The sequence below is a fragment of the Salmo trutta genome, chromosome 19 (genome assembly GCF_901001165.1).
Source record: "Salmo trutta chromosome 19, fSalTru1.1, whole genome shotgun sequence".
In the NCBI taxonomy this organism is placed as follows: domain Eukaryota; kingdom Metazoa; phylum Chordata; class Actinopteri; order Salmoniformes; family Salmonidae; genus Salmo; species Salmo trutta.
The window spans coordinates 48,691,743-48,713,464 of NC_042975.1; the positions used below are offsets into that span (position 1 = coordinate 48,691,743).

The 21,722-nt window shown below is 43.3% G+C and overlaps 2 protein-coding genes across 2 annotated transcripts in view; one reads left to right on the forward strand and one right to left on the reverse strand.

Annotated features, from left to right (window-relative positions):
- LOC115153773 (FERM domain-containing protein 7-like) lies at nucleotides 1–16,585 on the forward strand. Its single transcript, XM_029699350.1, has 12 exons — nucleotides 1–141; nucleotides 841–945; nucleotides 2,063–2,105; nucleotides 3,865–3,943; nucleotides 4,110–4,207; nucleotides 4,349–4,463; nucleotides 4,698–4,845; nucleotides 5,105–5,200; nucleotides 5,377–5,540; nucleotides 5,637–5,705; nucleotides 5,889–5,964; nucleotides 14,787–16,585. The coding sequence occupies exons 1-12, from the start codon at nucleotides 1–3 to the stop codon at nucleotides 15,888–15,890; spliced, it is 2,238 nt and encodes a 745-aa protein (XP_029555210.1). The 3' UTR covers nucleotides 15,891–16,585.
- Nucleotides 16,586–21,722, reverse strand: part of LOC115154877 (serine/threonine-protein kinase 26) — a 24,920-nt gene continuing 19,783 nt past the window's right edge. Inside the window, exons 3-11 of the mRNA XM_029701563.1 lie at nucleotides 20,081–20,137; nucleotides 19,880–19,988; nucleotides 19,510–19,667; nucleotides 19,179–19,364; nucleotides 18,903–19,051; nucleotides 18,680–18,776; nucleotides 18,500–18,562; nucleotides 18,273–18,400; nucleotides 16,586–18,123 (exon numbers count right to left, since the gene is read on the reverse strand). Of these exons, the coding sequence (XP_029557423.1) occupies nucleotides 18,108–18,123; nucleotides 18,273–18,400; nucleotides 18,500–18,562; nucleotides 18,680–18,776; nucleotides 18,903–19,051; nucleotides 19,179–19,364; nucleotides 19,510–19,667; nucleotides 19,880–19,988; nucleotides 20,081–20,137 (963 nt within the window). The 3' untranslated portion in view covers nucleotides 16,586–18,107. The remainder of the gene's footprint in view (nucleotides 18,124–18,272; nucleotides 18,401–18,499; nucleotides 18,563–18,679; nucleotides 18,777–18,902; nucleotides 19,052–19,178; nucleotides 19,365–19,509; nucleotides 19,668–19,879; nucleotides 19,989–20,080; nucleotides 20,138–21,722) is intronic.

Consider the following 21,722-nt stretch of genomic DNA (forward strand, 5'->3'; position numbering starts at 1 on the left):
ATGACCGAGAGCCAAGGTGGACACGAGCCGAACCGAACTCAAGAGTTGAGAGCTGTCGTTGTTCGCAAGAAACAAAGAGAGGGCACATTCAAACTGCGGGTCATCTTCTTGGATGACAGTGAGAGCATATTTGAGGTTGAGGTGAGAAGTGTATTTTTCATAACTATATTCCAGTCAACTTGTGACCAGAAGTTACACGTATTCATACATTTATTTACACACAGGCCAAAAGACAGTCACTGCCTTATGTGTTTGTAAATGCAAATACCTCTGCTTATTGTAAACAGAAGTATACTCAGATGTTATCATTTTTATTATTACAGTTAAATTGATTCTTCTTCCAATTGTACTCTGTTGGCAATGCATTTCACTTCCTTTTAAGACCCCATTATCCCTGTTGACCGCATGCAGTATTTTTCCATCCAAGCCAAGGGGCATTTTGTGCATCTATGTCATGAGTGAAGGGATAATAAGTGAATAAAAGAAGAGGTTGCTGAGTGGTTCAGTACAGACGGATGCGAATGACTGCAGGGCAGCTTTGAGTTAGCAGGGTTTTAAGGTGGCCCGATTTCTTCATCCCCCTTTGGATATTGAACATAAAGCGCTTTCATTTGTTCCAGCCTACCTCTCATCATTTGGCTCTTTCGTTATTCTGCAGTGAAATGCATGGTCAAGTCATGTCGAAACTCCTCATCTTCACACAGCTTAGTTGGGGAAATAAATAATGATTTAAGATCTGGTTGTGATCTGTGTAAGCTGAATTACTCTACGTTGTTATTTTTGTAAAGGAAATGCCAAATAAACACTTCAAAGTATAACTTTAATATTTACTGTTTACAGCAAAGGATCCTTGGAAATGATTTCTACAACAAAGTATGTGGGCACCTGAAGCTGTTGGAAAAAGAGTATTTTGGCCTTGAATTCCGTCACCAGTGTGGCAGTTATGTAAGTCGTTCAGTAGAACACATACTGTACTGTAACTCAAATATAGGTTTGACTAAGGGATGAAAAGAAGAGTGAGTAACACATTATTTGGATACTCCATCTGTAGATGCTCTACAGACTAACATTTCAACTAACTATACTAACCCTAGCCCTAACCAGTTGTGTAAAGTACCTAAGTAAAAATACTTTAAAGTACTACTTAACTCGTTTTTTGAGGTATCTGTACTTTACTTTACTATTTATATTTTTGCCTACTTTCACTACATTCCTAAAGAAAAAGTGCTTTTTACTCCGTACATTTTCCCTGACACCCAAAAGTACTCATTACATTTTGACAGAAAAATTGTCAAATTCACACACTTATCAAGAGAACATCCCTGGTCATCCCTACTGCCACTGATCTGATGGACTCAAAAACAAATTCTTCATTTGTAAATATGTCTGAGTATTGGAGTGTGCCCCTCAATTAAAAATAAATAAAAATGGTTTGCTTAATATAAGGAATTTGAAATGGTTTATACTTTTACTTTTTGATAGTTAAGTACATTTTAGCAATTCCATTTACTTTTGATACTTACGTATATTTAAAAAACTAATATTTTTAGACTTACTAAAGTAGTATTTTACTGGGTGACTTTCACTTTTACTTGAGTCATTTTCTATTAAAGTATCTTAACTTTTACTCAAGCATGACAATTGAGTACTTTTTCCACCACTGGCCCTAACCTTAAACCTTATCCTAACTCTAAACTTAAAGGGATACTTCAGAATTTTGGCAATGAGGCCCTTGATGTACTTCCTCAGAGTCAGATGAACTTGTGGATAACATTCTTATGTCTCTCTGTCCAGTATGAAGGAAGTTCGAGGTCGTTTTGCAAGCTAGTTAGCATTGGCTAACTAGCTAGCTAACTAACATGCTAGCAGATATCCATAGACTTTCAGTCACTGCGCTAACGCAAGCAAGCCGTTGCTTATCAACAGATAGTTTGTTGACATTATGACCATCTGTCGAGCATCTACAGATGGAACATCCAAATAAAGTGTGAACAAAGAAGGTACACTAAATTATGTCACTCCAAGATTTGGATGCTAATCTGATCTGTATTTCTAATCCCAGATGTGGTTGGAGCTGCTAAAGCCCCTGGCCAAGCAAGTAAAAAGTAAGTTGCAGGTACAGTTGAAGTCGGAAGTTTACATACACCTTAGCCAAATATATTTAAACTCATTTTGTCACAATTCCTGACATTTAATCCTAATAAAAATTCCCTGTCTTAGGTCAGTTAGGATCACCACTTTATTTTAAGAATGTGAAATGTCAGAATAATAGTAGAGTGATTTATTTCAGCTTTTTTTTTCTTTCATCACATTCCCAGTGGGTCAGAAGTTTACATACACTCAATTAGTATTTGGTAGCATTACCTTTAAATTGTTTAACTTGGGTCAAATGTTTTGGGTAGGCTTCCACAAGTTTCCCACAATAAGTTGGGTGAATTTTGGCCCATTCCTCCTGACAGAGCATGTGTAACTGAGTCAGATTTGTAGGCCTCCTTGCTCGCACAGGCTTTTTCAGTTCTGCCCACAAATGTTCTATAGGATTGAGGTCAGGGCTTTGTGATGGCCACTCCAATAGCTTGACTTTGTTGTCCTTAAGCCATTTTGCCACAACTTTGGAAGTATGCTTGGGGTCATTGTCCATTTGGAAGACCCATTTGTGACCAAGCTTTAACTTCCTGACTGATGTCTTGAGGTGTTGCTTCAATATATCCACATAATTTTCCTGCCTCATGATGCCATCTATTTTGTGAAGTGCACCAGTCCCTCCTGCAGCAAGCACCCCTACAACATGATGCTGCCACCCCCATGCTTCACGATTGGGATGGTGTTCTTCAGCTTGCAAGCCTCTTCCCTTTTCCTCCAAGCATAACAATGGTCTGGTCATTATGGACAAACAGTTCTATTTTTGTTTCATCAGACCAGAGGACATTTCTCCAAAAAGTACACTCTTTGTCCCCATGTGCAGTTGCAAACTGTAGTCAGGCTTTTTATGGCGGTTTTGGAGCAGTGGCTTCTTCCTTGCTGAGCGACCTTTCAGGTTAGATCGATATAGGATTCGTTTTACTGTGGATATAGATACTTTTGTACCTGTTTCCTCCAGCATCTTCACAAGGTCCTTTGCTGTTGTTCTGGGATTGATTTGCACTTTTCGCACCAAAGTACGTTCATCTCCAGGAGGCAGAACGCGTCTCCTTCCTGAGCGGTATGACGACTGCGTGGTCCCATGGTGTTAATACTTGCATACTATTGTTTGCACAGATGAACGTGGTACCTTCAGGCGTTTGGAAATTGCTCCCAAGGGTGATCCAGACTTGTGGAGGTCTACAATTTCTTTTCTGAGGTCTTGGCTGATTTATTTTGATTTTCCCATGATGTCAAGCAAAGAGGCACTGAGTTTGAAGGTAGGCCTTGAAATACATCCATGGGTACACCTCCAATTGACTCAAATGATGTCAATTAGCCTATCAGATGCTTCTAAAGCCATGACATAATTTTCTGGAATTTTCCAAGCTGTTTAAAGGCACAGTCAACTTAGTGTATGTAAACTTCTGACCCACTGGAATTGTGATACTGTGAGTTATAAGTTAAATAATCTGTCTGTAAACAATTGTTGGAAAAATGACTTGTGTCATGCACAAAGAAGATGTCCTAACCGACTTGCCAAAACTATAGTTTAACAAGAAATTTGTGGAGTGGTTGAAAAACAAGTTTTAATGACTCCAACCTAAGTGTATGTAAACTCCCGACTTCAACTGTAATTCATGCAAAGGCTTGTGAATTCTGCTTTGTGGCCTGAATCATGCTATCTGTCGTACTACGACAATGGGGAATGAGCATCAAGGATATTGCTCCTCTCTCCTACAGACACCAGTGATCCAACGTTCCGCTTCATAGTGAAGTTCTTCCCCCCAGACCCAGGGCAGCTGCAGAAAGAACTGACCAGGTAGGTCGCTCTCTCTTGTTCTTTTGTTGAAAAAGGTTGTGCCAATTGACATTTGCCCCAGCTATACAAATGGTTTCGACCTCTTGACTAAGGGAACTTATTTGGTACAGAGAGACATGATGCTTATTCAAGACACATTCAAGCTTATTCAAGTTCCCTCTTGCAGGTACCTGTTTGCATTGCAGATTAAACAGGATTTGTCCAATGGGAGTCTTACGTGCAATGATAACAGCGCTGCTCTCCTCGTCTCACATTTATTGCAGTGTAAGTACCCTGGGTACCCTGGGGTTTGTCGTTGAAGAGTAAAGTCACAAAATATGATCATGATTACAATTGAACTACAGTTTTATCATAATAGTGGCTTGTGTTTGTGGTGATGTCTCCACTATTTCCTTACACTTGTAGCAGAGCTAGGTGACTACGAGGAGGAACTTGACTTGCAACATCTAGAGAGCAAGAAGTACGTACCCAACCAGGAGTGCCTCCACAAGAAGATCCTGCGCTTCCACAAGAGGCACAGGTAGATACCTCCCGGGTTCAAGGGTCAGAGGCTAGAGGCTCTCTGGCAGCTGGGAGGGGGCAGAATAGGGCCAACACTGCTTACTGAAGTAGTTAGTGACTCAGGCATACCAGGTGTGAAGGTGTGATGGTTCTGGCCTTCTGGTGGTGAGGTGACTGTCGCATCGTGTTGAGGTGACAGGGGGTTTGGTGGTTAGGTGAATTTAGGATTTTGCTGGTGCTGCGTGTGTTCCAGGGGCCAGACACCAGGTGAGGCAGACAGCCAGCTGCTAGAGGTGGCTCGGAAGCTGGACATGTACGGGATCCGCCCACAGGCTGCCAGTGATGGAGAGGGCACCAAGATCAACCTGGCCATCACACACTCTGGAGTGTTGGTCTTCCAGGTAATGGCTGGGCTCGTCACAAAGACCTCTTAATGAGATGTACAGGAGTTGCACATCGGGCATGTGTAATATACTATGTTATTTCATGCAATTACAGTGGATTGTACAGCGTGGACTATGTCTCTTTTAGAGAGACAGGCGCTGGAAACGGATATGCCAAGAAGTAAACAGAACCAAGAGAGAAGTTTTTATTACCGAGGTTTACATTTGGACTGTTTGTCAGTTTGTACTCTTGATCTATGTTTCTCTCTTCTCCCAGGGCAACACTAAGATAAATACTTTCAGCTGGGCCTCAATCCGCAAACTGAGTTTTAAAAGAAAGCATTTTTTGATAAAACTCCATGCTAAGATTGTGGTGAGTTTTTTTTAGTTTGAGACGTTAAGTGTGACTGAGTGGTCAAATAGGATTTCATTAGTTACCAGGTGTTTGTTTGTTTGTTGGTTACATGTGGTTTTATTCAAACAACATGCTGCTTTATTTCCATAGAAATGACCTCTATTACATCTGTGTGTGTTTGTGTGTGTGTTCAGCCCTCTCGTAAGGACACGGTAGAGCTAGCCATGGCCAGCCGTGATGTGTGTAAGGCCTTCTGGAAGACGTGTGTAGAGTACCATGCCTTCTTCCGTCTCTCTGAGGAGCCCAAGTCCCGACACAAGTCCTTCCTCTACAGTAAAGGCTCTTGCTTTAGATACAGGTCAGACCACTAGATACGTAAGGGGGAGTTTATTCATTTGTCAAAAGCCTTTACCGTTTACTCAGTTTGATAACACTGTGCTACCCCTCTCTCTAGTGGTAGGACGCAGAAACAACTGTTGGACTGTGTCAGGAGAGGTGGGAGGAAGAACCTGCCTTTTGAAAGGTTACTAAACTTATTGGGGAGGTTTCCCGAACACGGATTAAGCCTAGTTCTGGACTGAAAAGCAATCTTAATGGAGAATCTTCATTGAAGATGTTTTTAAGTCCAGAAAGAAAGAGTTTGCGTTGCTTGAAAATGGTTAAGCAAAGCAATAAACCCTTGTCTTTCTAAACCTCTACGTTCCAGGAAGTTCTACAAGGCCCACTATGACAACAGGCAGTGCAGGTCCTCTCCTGACCTCCTCACTGATGTCTCCAAACAGGTACAGTGCCTTCTGTTATATGGATTTCTTTGTTGCATGTTGATTTCTTTGTTGTTTCATTTATTATTATTATAAACAGAATTGAAAGGGTGTTGAGGCCTAGTGAAATACACTTGAAATAAATTGTGATTTGATAGATAAACCATTAGCAGAATTGCATGTGCTCTAAACCAAACTTGTAGATGCACAAGTGCAACAGGAGATTTCCTGTGAGTCAATTCCAACGGCTCACTTCTGCATTTTTTTTGTCAGTTTGTTTTGACAACTGAAGTTTGTAATGTGAGGTAAAGTTGTAGTATGACCACATATCCTTAGGCAGGCTCTTTTGAGATGCCAGAACTTGGTGTCACACAGTTCAGTTTCTCCTGTATACGTTTCAAACCTCCGGCTCAGTGCCAGTCTCTGTTCTAAATGCATTCCTGTGTCTCAAGGTGCAAATGGACTCCTGTTCTTGCTGAAGCTGAATTTTCTTGCAACGTGTTATACACGCCACCTCCATTCCCTTAAATTGGTCCGCATGCCTCGTACTCTACGGCCAAATAAATCATTTATGATTACATGTGCCATCAAGCAAGCAGCACTTTGTGTACTCTACTTCTGAATGGGTTTCACCATCTTGCCAATGCAATCTTTTTCTGCCAAGTATAAGTGAGCCAAATCGATGTTGATACTGTCAGACACAGCCTACCGTAGGCTAAACGGCAATGCTAGTACAGAACATAGAGGACGGGATAGAATACACTATCGTTTGATGTGCAGTGAATACAGACACCGACTGTGTACCTAGGACTCCTCATCCCTGCTTCTGTAAATATTATTCTGTCAGTCATGGGCGCATCTTTAGTTTTAGAAGTGGGGGGGACATAACTTGGCGGGGGGTCTGGGGGTCCTCATTTTTGGGGGCATCTAAAGCTAATTTCCTGCATTTCTACACAATCTAATATGACCCATGGCACTTCTAGCCATTCTATTTAGAATAACAAAAAGTAAGCAAAAATGCCCACAGTCATCAAGCTAGGTAAGAGATCATTATTAATAATGGCGTGGGAGGGGATTGTTGCCGTTTTACGGGCTCCTTACCAATAGTTTATTTTTTTTCGTGTTGTTTGTAACTTCTTTTGAACATAATGTTTCTGCCACTGTCTCTTATGACCGAAAAGAGCTTCTAGATATCAGAACAGCGATTACTCACCTCGAACTGGACAAAAACATTTTCTTTAATGAGTCTGATGCAAATTATAAACTGCTGCTCCCGGACCAGGCCCAAATCCCCGTCATTCGCATGAAGAAGAGATGCCGATACAGGGGGCGCAGATCCGGGTGCCTTGTGAGAATTCGTCGGTGAGTGGGTAACCTGCCTCTAGCATCCTTCCTATTGGCCAACGTGCAATAATTGAAGAATAAACTGGATGAGCTCCATTTGAGACTATCCTACCAATGAGACATAAAAACTGTAATATCTTATGTTTCACAGAGTCGTGGCTGAACGACGACATGGATAATATACAGTTGGCTGGGTTTTCCATGCATTGACAAGACAGAACAGCTACTTCCGGTAAAACAAGGGGTGGTGGTCTGTGTCTATTTGTCAATAACAGCTGGTGCGCAATCTCTAATATTAAGGAAGTCTTGAGGTTTTGCTCGCCTGAGGTAGAGTACCTCATGATAAGCTGTAGACCACACTATTTACCAAGAGAATTTGTCTTAGCTGTCTATCTACCACCGCAAACCGATGCTGGCACTAAGACTGCACTCAGTGAGCTGTATAAAGCCATAAGCAAACAAGAAAATGCTCATCCAGAGGCGGTGCTCCTAGTGGCCGGGGACTTTAATGCAGGAAAGCTTAAATTCATTTTACCTAATTTCTACCAGCATGTCACATTTATTTTTTTATTTCACCTTTATTTAACCAGGTAAGCTAGTTGAGAACAAGTTCTCATTTACAACTGCGACCAGAGGGGGGAAAAAAACTCTACACCACCTTTACTCCACACACAGAGATGCATACAAAGCTCTCCCTCGCCCTCCATTTGGCAAATCTGACCATAATTATATCCTCCTGATTCCTGCTTACAAGCAAAAACTAAAGCCGGAAGTACCAGCGATGCGCTCAATACAGAAGTGGTCAGATGACACAGATCCCAACCAGAAGCCATGGATTACAGGCAACATCCGCACTGAGCTAAAGGCTAGAGCTGCCGCTTTCAAGGAGCGGGACACTAATCCGGACGCTTATAAGAAATCCCGCTATGCCCTCAGATGAACCATCAAACAAGCAAAGCGTCAATACAGGACTAAGATTGAATCATACTACAACAGCTCTGAAGCTCGTCGTATGTGGCAGGGCATGCAAACTATTATGGATTACAAAGGAACGCCCAGCCGTGAGCTGCCCAGTGACACAAGCCTACCAGACGAGTTAGATGACTTCTATGTGCGCTTCGAGGCAAGCAACACTGAAGCATACATAAGAGCACCAGATGTTCCAGATGACTGTGATCACACGCTCCGTAGCCGATGTGAGTAAGACCTTTACACAGGTCAACATTCACAGGCTGCAGGGCCAGACGGATTGCACTGACCAACTGGTAAATTACTTTACTGACATTTTCAACCTCTCTGTGACGAATCTGTAATACCTACATATTTCAAGCAGTCCACTATAGTCACTTTGCCCAAGAACGCCAAGGTAATCTTTCTAAATGACTACCGACCCGTAGCACTCATGTCTGTAGCCATGAAGTGCTTTGAAAGGCTGGTCATGGCTCACATCAACACCATCATCCCAGAAACCCACTCCAATTCGCATACTGCCCCAACAGATCCACAGTTGACGCAATCTCTATTGCACTCCACACTGCCCTTTCCCACCTGGACAAAAGGAACTCCTACATAAGAATGCTGTTCATTGACTACAGCTCAGCATTCAACACCATAGTGCCCCCAAAGCTTATGACTAAGCTAAGGACCCTGAGACTAAACACCTCCCTCTGCAACTGGATCCTGTACTTCCTGACGGGCCACCCCCAGGTGGTAACACATCTGCCACGCTGATCCTCAACACAGGTTCCCTCAGTCCCCTCCTGTACTCCCTGTTCACACAGGACTGCATGGCCAAGCACAACTCTAACACCATCATTAAGTTTGCCGACGAGAAAACGGTGGTAGGCCTGATCATCGACAACGATGAGAGCCTATAGGGAGGAGGTCAGAGACCTGGCAGTGTGGTGCTAGGACAACAACCTCTCCCTCAACGTGAGCTGATCGTGGACTACAGGAAAAGGAGGGCCGAGCACGCCCCCATTCACATCAACAGGGCTGTAGTGGAGCGGGTCGAGAGCTTCAAGTTCCTTGGTGCCCACATCACCAACAAACTATCCTGTCCAAACACACCAAGACAGCCATGAAGAGGGCACGACAATGTCTATTCTCCAATAGTCTCACGAATGAACAACCCTCACAAATAAAGTACAAAGACTTTTGATTGTATTTTTTAACACATCCTCTACATCAAATATCAGCCAGCCGGAGCCGCCTGCACCCCCGACCCCCACCAGTCTAGTCAATAACACAACTTCCTTCCTATCTTTTTTATTTTATGTCTCAAGGAAAACCAGCGTTTAATACAAACACACATACACATTAACACACACAAACAGTATATCCTCCATATAATTCATATCATAGGCCTAATAGTACCGTAGAGCTCTTTTTACTTGCACACAATATAGCTGGGTCACCCTGTCCTGCCCCTAGGGGTCCACGGCCCTGTAGCACCCCAACTCAACACACCCCACTCAGCTTTAGCAGCTTAGTGAAACATTCATTATTTGTTCCAGGCAGTGTTGTAGTATTCGAGACCACATCTTGAGTGTCACATGTAGAAGTGTGCACTTTTTGTAAAACACAAAAGGGCCAGTGGTGTAGTGGAGGGTATACACAGCTATAAACCGTTTACCCACTTTTTCAGTGGGCATTGCTTATACTCTCTTCTTAATCCCTAATGATGCATATCAAAAGTAGTGTAGTGGAGGTATATGACTTATTGATTATGTAGTACTATAGAGAAACATGCACAAAGTAGCCTACACAATCGCAAAGCACTTTAAAAATATTCACATGCGCGCCGCACACACCCTAGTTTCAACGGAATATCATCTGCAGCTCTCAACTATCATGTGCAGCTCTCAACTGATTTTGGCATGAAGCAGCTCACAGAAGAATGACATCGGTAGCTGGTAGGGTAGGAAAGACATTACAACGTTTGATATCTACCAGTAAATGCTAACTAAGACAAAATGTGTATGTAAACCAAGTACTGAAAATGTTTAGTCCGAAGTGTTGGTCACGCTATTCAATACACATTTTGCGATGTGGAATTGTCATCATGCGCTGTTTGCATCAGGGCGTAGACATGGGATGGGCCTGGTTGGACAGATGCCCACCCACTGGGGGGCCAGGCCCTTGACAGGTCCACCCAATCAGGTTGATGTGGTGTAAGCATTGTTTTGGACATAGACCATCAATTTTTGGTATTTTTTCTTTTTATCAAAATTAGTTTTTGGGCAGAAAATGTGAACTTTCATGAGCCTTAATAACAAACTTGTATGCTATCTGTAAAAACAAATCAAATTGTTGAATTAGGAGCCTAGTTGGTTTAGCCAAAGAAAAAGTCAGGAACCTTCCCGCTAGCCATGATTGGCTGAGATAATGGCTGCGCTGGACATGCCGAGAGATGAGTTTGGGTTGGTCTGCTATGTAGCGCGCTTCTGTCTATAACAAAGGGCTGCTCAGTATGTGTAGGTAATGCTTTCTAACGTGGATTTTTTGAAAGATGGCACAAATAACTGCAAAAGTGTTGCCCTCCACCTTCTGGAGGTCAGAGCTTTGAAATTTGTGGAATGCACGGTGGAAGTAGAGTATGATAGCTTAGTAGGTCGAAAGTTCAAATATGCGGAGGGAGTCAAAAAGAGAACATACAGGCTGTTCTATAAAACACCTGTCTCCAGATTACATTTTCAAAACTAAGGGCAACCATGGCATCTGTGGCAGAGAGGGAGAAGCATTCATCCATGTATACAGGTAAGAGAGTCTACCTAGCTACATTTTCAGATATTATACATTTCAAATTTTGTTAGAAAGTAGTTTTCATCTAGTTAAATCGTACTCTTAGCTAGCTAGCTAACATTAGCTGGCTGGCTCGCTAACTAACGTTACATGTATGATCTGTGTAGTAATATTATTCATATCTCAGAGCCATTTGCATTGCTAGTTATAGCCTAATGTCAGCTATCTAGCTAACATTGAATCTAGTTGGTTAACTACCTGCAGATTCATGTAGGGTAGTAATGTTATGAGTTGGGATTATGGTTAATTGTTTAGCTAGCTAGCTACATGTCTAAAAAAAAGACTCCACTATGCAAGGTACCATTTCACTGTACTGTTTACATCTTCTGTATCCTGTGCATTTGACAAATAAACAGATTTTATTTGATATGTGTGTTTACCAGAGACGGTAATGTGAAGAACAGTATGACCTGCACCAAAGTCAAATTAGGATACAACGTTAGGCCAACGAGACAGTGTCTAAGTTAAAAAATTCTCAGTTAGAATGCCCTGCTTTTATTTCGTCACACTCAGAACCGTGAGCTATTTTCTGTAATTAGCTCGCCATTAACTTGTAAATAATGATCTTATAGCGAGTTTATCTTCCTGTAATAAGAAATACAAATTAGCTAAAGTTAAGACGTTGTCAGCTATATGATGTGGTCATTATTTGAACTGGCTAGCCAGCTAACAACGAACCAAAACATTGTTTATAAAGTTGCTTTTAGTTGCCTGGTTTGCTAGATTGACATACACTACTGTTCAGAAGTTTGGGGCCACTTAGAAATGTCCTTGTTTTTGAAAGAATAGCACATATTTTGTCCATTTAAAATAACATCAAATTGATCAGAAATACAGTGTAAATGTTGTAAATGACTATTGGAGCTGGAAACGGCTGATTTTTAATGGAATATCTGCATAGGCGTACAGAGGCCCATTATCAGCAACCATCACTCCTGTGTTCCAATGGCACATTGTGTTAGCTAATCCAAGTTTATCATTTTAAAAGGCTAATTGATAATTAGAAAACCTTTTGCAATTATGTTAGCACAGCTGAAAACTGTTGTCCTGATTTAAGAAGCAATAAAACTGGCCTTTAGATTAGTTGAGTGTCTGGAGCATCAGCATTTGTGGGTTCGATTACAGGCTCAAAATGGCCAGAAACAAATAACTTTCTTCTGAAACTCGTCAGGCTATACTTGTTCTGAGAAATGAAGGCTATTCCATGTGACAAATTGCCAAGAAACTGAAGATCTGGTACAACTCCATTAACAGAACAGAGCAAACTGGCTCTAACCGGAATAGAAAGAGGAGTGGGAGGCCCCGGTCCACAACTGAGCAAGAGGACAAGTACATTAGAGTGAAAAGTGTCTAGTTTTAGAAACAGAAGCCTCAAAAGTCCTCAACTGGCAGCTTCATTAAATAGTACCCGCAAAACACCAGTCTCAACATCAACAGTGAAGAGGCAACTCCAGGATGCTGGCCTTCTAGGCAGAGTTGCAATGAAAAAGCCATATCTCAGACTGGCCAATAAAAATAAAATATTAAGATGTACAGAAGAACACAGACACTGGACAGAGGAACTCTGCCTAGAAGGCCAGCATCCCAGAGTCGCCTCTTCACTACAATCATGGTCTTGAATTGGACTCACATTTTTCTGGTCTCAGAACCCTTGTCCCCATCCCGGTCTCAGTCTTGACTCGGTCTCGCTCCCTCTGCGGTCTTGGTCTTGACTCGGACTCGATTTGCTCCGGTCTTGGTCTTGAATCGGTCTCGCTTTAGGTGGTCTCGAGCACAATGCTGGTTTTAGGTGTGTTAGGCCAAGGCCAAAGTGGCAACCAACAGTACGGCAGACCCCCAGGGCCAGGAATGAGCAGCCTAGCACCTTGGGATTTCCTAAATAGGTATCTCCCCTGACGTGGACATGTTTTCAATACAGACTCCTTTTGTTGTACAGTATTCCATATAAGGCATCCAGACCTTATGAAAGTTGCACAGTGTACCCTTAATCTTGTAATAAATAAAATCTAGTGATACATAACTTGTCATTTCTTCCATCCATTGTGGGAGGATAACCAACCTTCCCAATTAATGGTATTTGCATTTCTTAGCCGCTATAAATGCTATATTACACAGTTTCATCTGATAACAGCCTCCAGTATCAACATTTCCAAGGAAACCAAAACAGTGAGAATATGCAGAGATTAAAGAATTTACTCTTTGTCAGAATTCAGCCAGCCTTCACAAGACCGTAAATATGTCCCCTTTTGTGTTTTACTCCTCCAGCAGAATAATTACATTTCTGAGTGCATGATATTCAGTTTAACTGGTATATAGTTAGTTCTATGGATGATCCTAAACTGCAGTAATTTATGTCTGAGATTATATGAGCACGACTGGGCATTCTAACATCTGTATCCATTCATCATCATCATCATCAATAGCGTTTTCCTCACATTTTTGTTTGACATGTTTTGTGTCATCGGGAAAAGCCTCTAGCAACCCTTGATACAGTTTGGATATCAACTTTAAAGGTTTGTCAGACTGCCTTAAAATAGTTTCAATCTTTGAAGCTTATTGCTTGTCCAGTGTTTGCTGCAATGAGAGAATAAAGTGTTGTATCTGCAAAGTTCACCTCTGCGCTGTCACAGACTGGTCTTCCCTGGCTGCTTGACCCTGCTGAAACCCCTGTCACCATCTGATCCTGCACAAAGAATTACCTTGGTGTATATTTATACATTATATTATCCAAGAATAGAATCAACGGTTCAATAATTGAAATGACCATTATTCCCAGATCCCAGACTGTAGCAGGTATACCCATCAACACAAGATGGATCTTTGCGTCCATTCACTATAGCTCAAAATTCACGTAAGCTGCAGGGACACCATCTGATTCTGCTAAGACATGATGAGCATAGTGTTGTGTACTGACTGTGCATTGTGACAATGATGCCTGTAGAGCTGTTTATACCGTGTCAGTGTAAAAAGTAAGGAATTAGCTAGGACAACTGACAGTTCAATAATCTTACATTGCTATAGTGACTAATAAAAACTCACATTGCTCTGAAAAAACATCAGAATATTAGTCTTCAATTGATTGCCTGCTGGTTTCATTGTTTGATTCAGGTGTAGTGTGATTGAGGCTAAAGTTAGCCAACATCAAACTGACTTCTGTTGAAACGGGACAAAACAAAGGCTACAAACATTTCCATACACACAACAGCTGTTAAATACGGCTACCTGACAGATAGCTAGAGGCTAGCTAAAGCTGAACTGGCTGTGGAAGCACCAGCTACTAGAAAGCTAACTAGCTGCTAGTAGTTCATTCACTTCAGTTGAGAGGGTATTAAACATTAGCTAACATGTCAGTTACACTACTAGCTCAGCACTGGGAGTAAATAATTGTTTTCAAACAGCAGTTACCTTGCCAGCTAGATCAATCAACTAAGGAGTAGACAAGTTTCTGCTCTGCTTTCTTATAAAACTCAGAGAAAAAGCGCAACAGAAAGCAGCTGCCTCTGTTCATCTCGCTGTGCCGGAAAACAGCCTACCCAACGCTCTAAGGCTTCTGCATGGTCCTGTATCACACTGTGATAAATAACATTTTGGGGGACAAAAAATACATTTATGAATGTGGGGGGGGGGGGTCATGTACAATGGTGAAAGTTACACACCTGCTGTCAGTGATATCAGGGTGTGTGTGTGTGTTCCAGGTGTATGAGCAGACCTGTGGGTTCCCCCATGCTGGCTGTGCCCCGGGTGGGAAGCGCAGTCAGTCTGCTGTGGAGGTGCTGTTCACCACTATGGATCTGGAGGGCCCCCCGCCCCACTCTGCCCACACTTCTGCCTTCGGCCAGTCCCGCTCCTCTTCCTTCTCTGGGGCTGGGGCTGAGCCAGGGACCACAGCGCTACAGGGGCTGCGGTGCCACAGTGAGAGGGCCACCCAGAGCTTCAACCGAAGCAGCAGCAGTGTGGCTGAGGGGCCTCAGAGGGGCCGACTGCTGGCCAATACACAGCAGCTGGTCCTGCTCTACCCCAGCCCTCACTCCCACCTTTACCCCTACCCCTGCCTGGAGCTGCACCCCATTCTGCCCCTCTCTGCTCAGGCCTACATGTCCGGCTGCTCCTCTTTCTCCTTGGACCACGCTCCAGCGCCACTGCCTCTGTCCCACTACGGCCCCAGGCCCGCTCCCCAGGCCGCCCTCCTGGACGACTTCATCCGCTCCTCCAGTTTCTCCAACCCCTCCTCATTGTCTCCCTGTCTGCGGCGCCAGCGTCATCGCTACAACGTGCCTCCAGGAATGGCCATCGCTCCGGGGCTGTATGCTGCCACTCTGGCTGGTTGTGGGGCTGGTCGAAGGGAATTTGGCAGAGAGGAGACGGCAGGCCACTTCAGTGATGACTCCAGCTACCAGGCAGGCCTGCCCAAGCGCTCCTGGAGCCAGTCTGATATGAAGGTCCTCCGACCCTCTGCCCCAGCAGCAGAGTTCCGCCCTCTAGGTCACTACCCTCACCTATCACGCCGACACTCGCCTGCACGCCCAACACACCTCCCTCTTAACCTGTCCCCCATGCCTGAACGGCCCGCCTCTGTGTGCGTGCTAGGGGCCGGGAGCAGGACAGGGAGTGGAGAGATCAGCCTCAGTGACTCAGACGTCATGTTCCCATACTACTGCCCAGGGCTAGGGAAACTGGTGCGCTCTGGCCCCCTGGCTCGGATGCGCATTTCATCTGGTAGTCTGCAGCTGGACGAGGGGGAGGAAGACTCCTTTAACTTAAGTGACCCTGAAGGCAGTGCAGCAACAAAGCGGTCATGAGCCAATCAGAGCGTTAGTACTGGGACAACCCCCTTGCTATCCCTAGTCAATCACAGCTTATTCTCTTTGGTGGGCCTGTGGTCACAATGGGAAGTCCTCCTGACCCAATAAATCTCTAAAAAAGGGTTGTGACCATTCCCACAGGCCCTGATGGTTCCGGTCACTAGTCATATTTGAAGATGAAGGCATGAGAGACACACCAAACTGATGGACCTGACTTAATAAGTATGCCTTGAAGAAACCGTCAGACAATTAACATTTTTTGGGAATAGACTTTACATTAACAAATGTAATTACTTGCACCACATAAGATGAGTACTTTGATGAAAGACAAATAGCCCCGCTTCCCTGAGTCTTAATATTTGAGAGCTGAATTTTGATGGGCCCTATAGGCTACTGTACTGGTCTCACCTCACTGTCAACTGTTATTGGAATATTCCTAATGAAACAAGTCTTTTGAAAATGTGGTTTCTGCACATAGACACTGGTTCCGAAGACTGCAAGGATTGTGGAAAGAATAAGACGTTTCTATGAACTACTTAGCTGCACATAACAGGAAAAGTGGACCGTCTACAGAAACAAAATGTGAATACTGTAGACTTGTCCACCCTTCTGCCGTTGAAAGATACTGATGCAATTAAATGTATTTTCATGGAATACTGACACAATCAATAAAAATAAAAAAAACACAGGAATTCATAATTTAAATATTTATTTTCAAGACCAAACCAAAATGAATTTTGCAACGATTGAAGCAGACTATTCAATATATACATTTGACAGCTTACTGTAAAGCTAAGTCAAGTTTCTTTTATAAAGTTCAGATACAGAAATATAAAAAAAAAAATCTTGTTTTCCATCTGCATGTAATTGATGAGGAAATACAAAAATATGCAATGATCAAATGCATTATTGCCTTCAAACATTATAACTATTTAATGCATTCGATGATACATGACTACAATTAAGTTTTAGGCACCATTGGATGTTAAGTTGGCATCCTTCCTCCCTTCCAAAAAGGGGCTCTGTCACCACCACACCAAAGATGGCACCCTTTTGTATGTGTCTGAGCTTGGCTGATAAGAAAATCTTCATTTGGGATTTGTTCAAAAAGGACGCGACTCCCCGGTCGAGTACTCAAGGACTCAGACCAACATTACAATACCGACATTGCCATTTCACTTGTCAAGTATTTTTGGTAGAGAGCGTAGTGTCTTTAAGACAGAAAAGTACCCCCCGTCTCCCTTCAGCTCTAGTCTAAGTAGGGAAATAACTAGCAAGCATATTTAGAAAATGCTGCACCCTCCCAATCAAAGTGTGTGCAGTGCATATTTCCTTCAGAAGTAGATCTCCAAAGCCTCCAATAGGATTGCCCTTCTAGAGCTAAGATCCCATAAGATAGATATGATTTGTATCTTTTGGAATGAGAGAGCGTGATACATCTTTTGCGCAGCAAAGTCTTCCCATTTCCTATACAGTCTTTCCTAATGCCCAAACAAGTGACCCCCTTTCCAATTGTCACCGAACAGAAGTTTCCATTTATGGACATCCACTGGTCTGAGCCTTTCCCCCACCCACGGACTACTCTCAGCAGAGGTACTGAACTCCTGTGGTTTGACTAGATATGCAATTCTCCAAACAGCAGGTTTCTAAATGCTACAAGTGACATGAAGATGGTAAGCTAGATATCAGAAACAAGTGCAGTACACTGAACATCTACAATATAGCTACTTAAAACATTTTTAGTAGCAGTAAAAAAAAAAAAAAAAAAATGAACTCAAAATTGAAAAACTAAACTATCCTTAGTAGACGTCTTATGCTCAGCAGAAGATTGATGTTACGTCCTTATAATCTTTTATAAGACTTAAAATATTACAAAACTAAAATACTATTGACTAATATAACAGTAACACGCTCTGCTTTGGGCGCCTACTTTTAACAGGGGTTAAATAAAATAGCATAAACATATTTCAACAAATATACAAAAAAAGACAAAAAAAATAGAAGACATTTTTGGTTATAAGATCAGTGAGTGTGCACAGCAGGAGTCCTCCCTCTTTCCCTGCATCCAATGGTCCTGGGGGAGCTGATCAGAGGAGAGGCATGGAGGATGGTGGGAAAAGGAATGGGGGAATGATGGGAAAAGGCAGAGAGGCTGATGATGCACTCTGGAGGCGTGGTCCTCATCAAGCGTCTAAACCTGCCCTCCACATGCCACTAACTCACAGAAAATCTGATGGAAAAGTCCACAGAAAGAAAAACACAGTTGAAGGCCACCTGCTCCAAATTGTAACATGTAATCTCCAGCAGAACCATCTAGCCAATAGTCTAGTCTACGTCACTAACTATAGTCCCCCCCTCCCCTGCTGTCCCCTAACTCACCTCTGGAACTTGTCGATGATCCGGTTGATCATCTTGTCTGTGACTCCAGGGCAGATGTCCTCAGCCAGGTGGAGGTTTTTCTCCAGCTCCTCTATCCCTCCCTTCATCTGGCCATCCCTGCGCTGCAGCTAGGAGCGGTGGAAATGGAGAGACAGAAAGGCAAAACAACAGATTACTCAACTTATCTTTCCAACTGTTATAAAAGAGCGCCGATGTAGAGTCTCTACCTCAGTGAACACCGGGGCGATCAGTGTGGTCAAGCTGGCAGACTTCTTCAGGAGGTCTTGGTCCTGTCATCAGAGGAGAACATTATAGACCCATGATACTCTCCCGAATTGTTTGCATTATCCCACAACTAACATTGTAATTACATTCACTTCCTTGTCCTCCCGCTCAGGCCAACTCACCGTTCCATTGGACACATTATTCGGGTCTTTCTTCTTGCGAACAGTAGTAAAGAACCAGCCTGCCTGGGAGGAGTCGTTCTCCTTGTTGCTGGACTCCCTGGGAGACACACAACAGATAGGATTATCCACAGGTTTAATGTTACTGTAATCCAGACAGGGTCTCAGATCAAACCTTTACCAACTCTTAGTCAAGGGTACAATGTTTAGAGCCTTCACTACTCACGAGTCAGAGTCTTCAGAGCTGGAGTCTCCGTCACTGTGTCCCTCGGCTTTCCAGCGTTTCAACCGGTCTATCAGCTCAGTGAGGTAGGATGTCTTCTTGGCATTTTTCACTATGAACTTGTGCTTCAGAAGCTCCTTAGCTGTTGGCCTCTATAAAGGGGAATATTGGCCCACAATTAAAGGCAGGCTAACCATCGACTACCCCTAAATAATGCAAGATCGTCAAGTAATGGAACTATGAGAAATAAAAGACAAAGTGCTCAGGCCTTGTACTTACAAATGAAGGGTCTTTGTTGAGGCAGGAGTCTATAAACTCTTTGAAGGGCTTGGAGAAGTCTCCGCTGAGGGTGGGTGGGGTGTTCTTTGGTATGAGGAAGAGGACCCGCATGGGGTGCATGTCTGAGTTGGGAGGCTCACCCTTGGCCAGCTCGATGGCAGTAATGCCCAGAGACCAGATATCAGCCTGGAGGAGGGCGAATGTGTTAGCGAGGGACTGGAATTCAGTGAAAGTAAGTTTGCGGGATTTGACAGCATGTCATGAAAAGAGGACACGCCTTCAATTCCAAGTACCCTCCACTAAACACAGAAGAGAACAGAAAGCTGGTAACCTTGGAGTCGTAGGCAGACTGTTGGATGACCTCGGGGGCCATCCAGAAGGGCGTGCCCACGAACGTCTCCCGTTTGATCTGGGTGTCTGTCAGCTGGCCCGCCACGCCAAAGTCTGCCAGCTTCACTTCGCCACACTCGGACAGGAGCACGTTGGCCGCTGCCAAACCCCACACACAACCATGATCACGTCAACAGCAATGAGTGAAATCAATACATGACACACTACTGGCACAAGAGCTAGACTACCGGATATATTAATCCTAATACTGCAGCTCGTCTCTACGGAAGATATTCCACACACACACACACACACACACACACACACACACACACACACACACACACACACACACACACACACACACACACCTTTGATGTCCCTGTGAATCTTCCTCTCAGAGTGGAGGTAGTCCAGGCCCTTCAAGATCTCCTTCAGCATGGTCGCAATCTGAAACTCATCAAATGCCCCTGCTCGCAGCTAGACACAAGACATACAGTGAGCACACATACGCAAACCCACCAACAGACATTGGGGGGAAAAAAAAAAAACTGACATATTGTAACTCTTACCAGGTCCAGAGCAGAGCCACCACCAAGGTACTCCATAATGATCCATAGTTTACTGCCCTGTACAGAGAGAGAGAGAGGTAGAAAAGAGGGAACCATTAGACATGATTTTAGGCTGAGGCGCCGTAGGTTAAACCCCCCCCCAACCGGTGAAATATTTGTATCATGTTCTGTACCGGTTTCTTTACCTCCAGGCTACAGTTGTCACTCTCCATTCACATTTCTCACGGTTTTACCGGTGAAAACGTCCATGCAGCATTTGCATTGCCGACCATCTGATCTCAAATCGGTTTCATGGGAATATGCATTTAAATCTTCAGATTATGCCCATATTTTGCCTAGTGGCGCACGCTGTTCAGGAAGATGCCACCATTCGCACAATCATCCTAAAATCTCATAATACACGTGGTGTTTTGTCTTACAGTAACGTTATACTATTATAGTCGGTTCTCATGTACAATACTATCATTATATATGATCTTGCAGTCATTTTTTATCTTTGATTTAACTTTATTAAAACGAGCGCCATTCACCAGAGTAGCCTGTCCTCTACGAGTAAAGCAGAGACTGTGTATATAAGTAGAATTCCGCACACGCGCAGAAGCTTCGGGACCTTTCACTTCCGGGAAGAGGGGTCCAGAAAAGTCAGATCCCCAGCCACTCCGATGATTTTCATTTCAACCTCATGCCAGAATGTCTTATGCGCAAATAGAAATAACCTACTGTATGCGGCAACCTCACCAATGCCCTCAACCCAAGCCCAGATGCCAAGTCCTTGCCAAGTCCTGACATGTGCGAGGCTTGGGATTTGTCCACTTCAAACATATATTGGGAGATCATCCAATAAGACTCCCTAACTGATGCATATAAATCACGCGACGCTCCAGATTGAGGCACGAGGGAGAAGGTGGGCTGTAGAACAAGAGCATACTTAAGAGTGAAAGGTGGAAAATCTGGCATTCATCACGCCACACCACTCTCAGCAAACATTTCAAGGCCCTGGCAAAATCAGGGGTGGGTCACGTTCACCCTCTCTTCTAGAAATACAGGTATTGTAACATAGCAGAAGAGGGTTCTTCTGTTAAGCGTCACTGTATTTGTAATGGTACGGATTGAGTCGAACAGACAATCAACACCTTTTGAATTGTAGCCGATTACACTCGCAACTGTGAAACAAAGCTTTACATAACGTAATTTGATCGCTGAGAAATTAAATTAATTGTACTCAATCGGCCAGTTGAATTTTTGGGGTTCACATAATATTCAATAAATACAGTATCAGTCAAAAGTTTGGACACCTACTCATTCAAGGGTTTTTATTTTTTACTGTTTTCTACATTGTAGAACAATAATTGATCATGAAGACATCAAAACTATGTAGTAACCAAAAAAAAATTATAATAATAAAGAGTTAAATCAAAATATATTTTAGGTTCTTCAAAGTAGTCACCCTTTGCCTTGATGACAGCTTTGCACACTCTTGGCATTCTCTCAATCAGCTTCACCTGGAATGCTTGTCCAACAGTCTTGAAGGAGTTCCCACATATGCTGAGCACTTGTTGGCGGCTTTTCCTGTACTCTGGGTCCAACTCATCCCAAACCATCTCAATTTGGTTCTGGTCGGGTGATGCGGCACTCCATCACT